We start from the raw sequence: 6,597 nt of genomic DNA, 5'->3' as shown, positions 1-6,597 counted from the left end.
TCATTCACCCGCAGCTAAAACTCTCCCTGGGAATCCTGCTCAGCAAATCTTAATATCGAATATTCCCCTTATTAGCGGAGATGCAGCTTCCATCGCCCGCTGCGTGCCTTGATCGCCGCAGCGCTGAGACGAGGATGTGGCAGAGTGGGATTTCCGACCCACGCAGGGACGAGCAGCTGAAGTCGGGTCTCCCTCTCTGGGGGACAGCGGTTGGAAGCAGGAGGGGGTACAGCAGGCAGCTCCCCAAGCATCCCCTACGTCTCCGCACACACCGACCCGCAGCTTCAAAGAAGGATAAATTTTAGCCCAAAGGGCCCGGCATCCCCGTGAAATCCTGTTTGCTCGGAGGGTAACCGGTGCTGCGCACGCTGCCCCCACTAATTCTCCCTAATTAATTAGAGCCTCCTGTAAATGAGCACGTTGTGAGCGGATCAAGGCGAAAATCCGCCGGGGCCTGGGGTCCCCCCGTGGGCTCAGACTAATGGCGTTGGGGTGGGGGGGGGGGCTGCCATCTGGGTTCGCCCCTCGGTTTCCAGCTTTGTCTGCAGCCCCCCAGGAAGTCTAACCCCGTCCTGGAACTGAAGGCAGCCGGTGAATGGACAGTATGGGTTTCTGCTTCTGGTTTTGTTTTAAAAGAGCAAAAATTGGTTTTCCCCCTCTTTTAGGAAATGTGATGGGGAAACAGGTCTGGGATGGCTTCAGCCCAGGGCCAAGTCATTACCTGGGCTGCCGGATTTTGGGAACGGGATGGGCTGTTGTTCTTTGCTCCCTGATAACGGGGGGTGGTGGGCTCTCGCCAGTCCTTTCCCAAGCCGCAGCAGCTCAGTGCAGGGAGCCAATTTGCCTCCTGGTAACCCCCGGACATGGACAGCCCGTGGGCGGGTGGCTTGGGTGTAACGCCAGAGGGATTGTTACAAACTGATTTTTTTTTTTATTTTTTTTTTGGCAAATTTTAAATAAACATCTGGGCAAAACCCTTAGTTCCAGCTGGAACATTCCTGCTGCCTCCCGGGGCAGTGCAGCAAGGGGCTGCCCGGAGCCGCGCGACGTCTCCGCAGCAGCCGCCCCCTCTGCCTCCGGGAATTGTTCTTTCCTCCGCGTCCCCGTCCTCAACGCGGGCGAAGCTCACGCAGGACCAGTTTAAATCCTCCCGTCCGCCTGCGTTGGAAGCCGGGCCCGGGGCTCCGTCTGCCCCTGCCTCCGGCTTCTGCCTTGAATTAAATCCCAAGCGTGGCTTTGGCGGCGGGACGGTGTCCTGTGGGCTGAAACTGCCCCGGGTGCTTGGCTGGGGTCTGGCTCCGGTACAGCCCTGGGGAGCAGCAAAGCTGGGGCACCCGCCTGCTCTCCCCGGGGTGCTCTCCGGGCCACTGCGGCCCCCCTCGGTTCCCCCCACGGTGCGACCCCTGACATCCTACCCTGCGCCCCCCCGGGCGCTGCTGCCCCGCAGCATCATCCCCGGACCGCAGCCCTCCCCGGAGCCCACGGGGACCCCACGCAGGACCCGGGCCCCGGCGGGGCCATGCCGGCTGCGGGGGCGTGGCCTAGCGCTACATGGGCGTGGCTTAAAGCCGAACGGGGCGTGGTTCGAGCCAGAAAGGGGCGTGGCCTCTCCCAGGGAGGCGTGTCTTGCCCTGGCCCCGCCCCCAAGGGCTGATATAGCGGCGCGCGGGGCGGCGCGGCCCGGCCATGACCCTGCGGCGGCTGCGGCGGCTCCGGCCGAAGGAGGAGGATGCGGCGGCGGCGGCGGCGGCCCCGGAGCGTCCCGGCCCCGCCGACGTCTACCGGGCGCTGGCGGCCGCCGGCGGTACCCTGCCCCGGGTGCGCAAGGTAGGGCTGCCGACAGCCCCGGGCGCGGGGAGGGCGGGGGGAGCTTCCCGTTTGTGCACTGGGCGGGGGGGGGGGGACGGACCGGAGGAGCGGGGTGTCCCGGTCCCGTGCGGCCACTGGTGCCTGCACCCTGCGGGGCTGCCCCGGCGTCTTCTCCTGGGCTCTCGTCCTGCCCCGGTGCCCCCCAACCTTTTCCCCGTGTCCCCATCCCGTCCCTGCACCGGTGACCCCCCCCCAGCATCTCTGCACCCTGGTCCCGTCGTGTCCCCATCCCGCTCCGGTCCTGTCCCCCCAAGTGTCACGTCCTGCCCCAGCTCTTCCCCACGTCCTGCCTTAGTATCTCCCCTGTGCCCCCACCCGTGCCCAGTGTGTCACACCCCCCCCAGGCCCCACGTCTTGTCCCGGTTCCTCCCCGCGTCCTGCCCCGCAGCCCTCAGGGTGCAGGGACAGGCCCCCACCCCGCTGTAGGTGCCATGCCACCGGGGACAGGCGCGTCCCCGCAGCCCCCCAAGTGAGGGCAGGGGGACGGGGCACAAGGTACCCCGGGGGTCTGGTTTGGTGGGACGCGGGACTGTCCGGCACCGTGCCCCTGGAAAAGCCCCTCTCCCGTGGCTCTGGGGCTGTCACCGCCCCGACGCTCCCCCCGGCCCCGTGGCGCTTCCTGAGCGCCGACAGGGAAGCAAGAGCGGAGCCGACATCCGGAGCAGAAGTGGTTCTCGCGGCCGTGCTGGCGCGGGCCAAGTCACATGCGGCAGCCTGATTCCCGCTTGCTGGCCGAGGCCACCACCGGAGACGTCCCCGAGGGGGCCGGGGCGTCCCGCGTCACCTCCCCGTCACTGGGGTGACGCGTGGGCCCGACGTGACAGTCGGCAACTTTCCCTATGGCGAACGCGCCCAATTCTGGTGGGTTCACACTTAAACGCCCACAGGTGCGTTCGGGCCGGCTGGCCGTGGGGCTGGTGACACCTGCCTGGCACCGGCCAGAGGGAGCCGGTGGCACCCGGCCGCCACCGAGACGGGCCACGCACCGCTCTCGAGGCGCAGCTCGCGATGACGCCCACCGCACCGCGCCAGGGCTGCCAGAGCCCAGCAGCCGTGGAGGGGCATTTGGGGACAGCCCTGTCACCTCCTGCCCCGCGGCGAGGGTCCCAATGTGCCCGGCCGGTCCCTCTGCCCGCCCACGCCTCCGCGCCCTCCACAACAGGGACATTGTCTGCGCTGGGGGGGAATTTTGCATGAAAAAAACCCGACTTTGTGACCACAACAGGGCCCCTCTGTGCCCAGGGCCCCCCCCCGGAGCGTGGCGTGGGGTGGGGTGCGGCGTGGGCTGACGTCAAAGCGTGGGGCGAGCACGGAGCAGATGTGAGGGTGGCTTTGAGCACCGATAAAAGCCTCGTTATGCCCGGCCGGCCGGGGGGGGGGCCACGGGGCAGTGGGTACACCCGGGTGCTGATTCGGTGCTGGCTTGGCACCGTGCTCCCCGGGGGTTCAGCGGGGTCCAGATGGGACACCCCGTTTCGGCTGTCTCTGGTGGGGGGACACGTGCCCTGGGACGGCGTCCCCCGCTGACGACTCTCCCTCTGCCGCAGGGTGCAGGGCTCAGGTGGGCGTCCCCGAGCCAGTCCCCAGAGGAGCACAGGTAGGGACAGGGGTCGGGCCCCGCTGACGAGGGAGGGACGTGCAGGAGAGGGGCTGGGGTCCCTGTCCCAGCGGGTTGGGGCTCAGCACCCCAGACCCTGCTGCCCTCTGGATACCCCGTGGGGGCTGGAAACAGGATGATTTATGGGGGAACCTGGGGCGGGCGAGAGCAACGATGGGGTCAGAGCTCCCTGGGGGGCCCTGGCACCCACGAGGACCTTGCCTGGCACCCGTGGGACAGGCTGCAGGGCTCCGGCCAAGGCCAGCCTGGGAGGCGTCCCACGCCTGGGGTCCCGTCCCTGGAGCGGGGGTCCCGTCCCTGGGGTCCCATCCCTGGGGTCCCATCCCTGGAGCAGGGGTCCCCGTCCCTGGGGTCCCATCCCTGGGGTCCCATCCCTGGAGCAGGGGTCCCGTCCCTGGGGTCCCATCCCTGGGGTCCCGTCCCTGGAGCGGGGGTCCCGTCCCTGGGGTCCCGTCCCTGGGGTCCCATCCCTGGGGTCCCGTCCCTGGAGCAGGGGTCCCTGTCCCTGGGGTCCCGTCCTTGCCCAGCGCAGAGAAAACCCAAACCAGCGTTTCGTTAGAGAAGTGCCGAAGTCTCGGTGGGCGAGTCGGGGTGGGGAGTGCCAGGGGCTCGGCCTTGTCCCTGACCCTCTTGTCCCCCAGGAGGGTGGTGACGCTGGAGAAGAAGGCAGAAGAGACCTTCGGCTTCGAGATCCAGGTGGGGGCCGTGCCAAGCTGTGCCATGCCGTGCCACGCCACGCTCCCCACCCTTCCAGCCCGCACCTTGCTTTGCATCGAGGGTATTTTTATATTGTCGCTGAGCCAGGGTTTATTTTTAGCGGTGACGGAGCTGCCTGGTTACCAAAGCCTCCCCCGGCCGTGACGGCGGGGGCAGCCGGGGGGGCCCCGCTTGGGGCGCAGCCATCTGGGGCGAGATCCTCCCCCGGGGCCGGGGTGCTGCCCCGCATCGCCCAGCAGCAATTAAATGCTGCAATTGTCACCTCACGGCTGCTGCTTGGGGGGTCGGGGAGTCCCCGTGCCCCTCACCGGCCCCCCCCATTTCAGACCTACGGGCTGCACCACCAGGACAGGAACAGCGTGGAGATGTTCACCTTCGTGTGCCGGGTGCACGGCGGGAGCCCGGCCGAGGCGGCGGGACTCAAGGCCGGTGAGCACATGCCCAGGGGGTCGGGGGGGTCCCGGCAGCAGGGACCGGCGTCCCTGAGCCTGTCCGTCCCCCCCCCACTGTAGGGGACACGATCACAGGGGTGAATGGGCTGAACGTGGAGGGTGTCCGGCACCGTGAGATCGTGGAGATCATCAAGAGCTCAGGCAACGTGCTCCGGTGAGCTGGGGGGTGTGAGGGGTCATGGCGTGGGGTGGCCCCCACCCCCCCGCACTGACAGCTGCTGCCCCACAGCCTTGACACGCTCTACGGGACGTCCATCCGGAGGGCCGAGCTGGAGGCCCGGCTGCAGTACCTGAAGGTGAGCATGGGGACGGGGGTCGGGGTGGGGCTGGGGACCCCCCCACGGGCTCCTCATCCCCCTCCGCTTCCCCGCAGCAAACGCTCTATGAGAAGTGGGGGGAGTACCGCTCGCTGATGGTGCAGGAGCAGCGGCTGGTGCGGGGTGAGTGGGGGCCGGGGGGAGGTTGGGGCGGGGGGGGGGAAGCACTGTGGGGCACCCTCGACCCCGCCCTGACCCCCCCCGTGTCCCCCCCCCAGGCGTGGTGGCCAAGGACCCCAGCATCTACGACACGCTGGAGTCGCTCCGCTGGTGCCTGCAGGGGGAGGGGGGGCTGCCCGGGGGCTCCCCCCGCGCCAGCGCCTGCGGCAGCGACGATTCCCTCTACCAGACCTGCCTCTTCGCCTCCGCCGACTCGCTGGACCGGGACAAGGACGACGACAAGGACGGGGACAGCGGGGGTCCCGCGCCCCCCCCGCCGCGCCCCCGGCCGGGCCTGGCCCGCAGCGCCAGCCTCAAGTGCGGCGGGGGGGCGGGGGCGGCGGGGCGGCTGTGGTCCCGGGCCGGGGACCCCGGGGAGGGGGCAGCCCCCCCCCGCAAGGCCCGGCACAGCAGCTTCCGCCGGCGGCTGCTCAAGTTCATCCCAGGACTGAACCGGGCGCTGGAGGAGGAGGAGAGCCACCTCTAGCGGGGGGCACCGCCGGCCCCCCCAGCCCTATTTATTTATTTATTGCAAGGGGCTGCGTGCCCCCCCCCCCCCCCCCCGGGGGCCGCTGGCAGGAGCTCGGGGTCGGCCCCGGGGGTCCCGGCTCAGCCCCCCCCCCCCCCCCCGAGGCGGCTCCCGAAGCCTCCGCTCATCTCAGGAATCGGTGTCCCCCTCCCGTGGGGTGGGGGGGGGCTGCGTGTCCCTCCGGGCTCACGGGGGTCCTGCCGGCCCCCCCCCGGTTTTGTACCGTGCCGGCGCGCCCGGCGCTCGCCAATACAGAGCGTTTGTACAGCGGCGTGTGGCTGTGAGTGGGGGGGACACGGACCCGCAGAGCCCCGTGGGGACGGGCTGGCGGGTGAGGGGGGGTCCGCCGGGGGAGCCCACCGGGCCGCAGCCCCCCCCTTTGTGCACCCACCCCCCCCCCGCCGCCGGCCAGAAACATTTTGGGGTGACCAGTGTCACCTTGGACCCTGCGTGGGCTCCCGGGGCCACCCCCGTCCCCGCACCCGCCGCAGCCCCCCGGTGCCGCGGGCCCCGGCCCGGCCCTTCCTGCCCCGCTTCCTGCGGCAGCCGCCGGGAAGCCGGTCCCACCCCGAGCCCTTCCGGCTGCGGGGGCCGGGGGTGCCCGCGGGGAGCGGGGCGGGCACTGGGGTGTCCCCCCCCCTCCCTGCCCCGCTGCCCCCCAGTCCCACTGAAGTGGCACCCAGAGGCCTTGGGGTGCCCAGAGCCCCCCACCCACCCACCCACGGGGGTGGCCTTGCACGGGGGTGGCCTTGCACAAGCGCTCCACGGAAGCGCCCCGGCCCTTTTCCGCAGGGCTCTGTGCCTCAGTTTCCCCTCTGCCTTGGGTCCATCCCTGGCCGGGGAGCACCGCACGTTCAGGGGGCCCCAGCTCCGAGCTCCCGCACCCCACAGGGGTGCCCGGGGTGCCCGGCCGTGGCTCAGCCCCCCGGGACACGA

The 6,597-nt window shown here is 70.2% G+C and overlaps 1 protein-coding gene across 2 annotated transcripts; it reads left to right on the top strand.

Annotated features, from left to right (window-relative positions):
- Positions 1 to 1,653: 1,653 nt before the first annotated feature.
- TAMALIN (trafficking regulator and scaffold protein tamalin) lies at positions 1,654 to 5,928 on the top strand. Of its 2 annotated transcripts, none has more exons than XM_075737747.1 (8): positions 1,654 to 1,827; positions 3,417 to 3,466; positions 4,129 to 4,183; positions 4,531 to 4,633; positions 4,717 to 4,810; positions 4,886 to 4,952; positions 5,030 to 5,096; positions 5,192 to 5,928. In XM_075737747.1, exons 1-8 carry the CDS (start codon positions 1,687 to 1,689, stop codon positions 5,617 to 5,619), a joined length of 1,005 nt encoding a protein of 334 aa, XP_075593862.1. In that variant the 5' UTR covers positions 1,654 to 1,686; the 3' UTR covers positions 5,620 to 5,928. The 2 variants fall into 2 exon arrangements, with proteins under 2 accessions (XP_075593862.1, XP_075593863.1); XM_075737748.1 differs by lacking the exon at positions 1,654 to 1,827 and adding an exon at positions 1,897 to 2,756.
- Positions 5,929 to 6,597: the final 669 nt, after the last annotated feature.

This window comes from Balearica regulorum, chromosome 29, assembly GCF_011004875.1.
Source record: "Balearica regulorum gibbericeps isolate bBalReg1 chromosome 29, bBalReg1.pri, whole genome shotgun sequence".
Classification (NCBI taxonomy): Eukaryota; Metazoa; Chordata; class Aves; order Gruiformes; family Gruidae; genus Balearica; species Balearica regulorum.
This window is presented reverse-complemented; position numbering and strand designations above follow the sequence as displayed.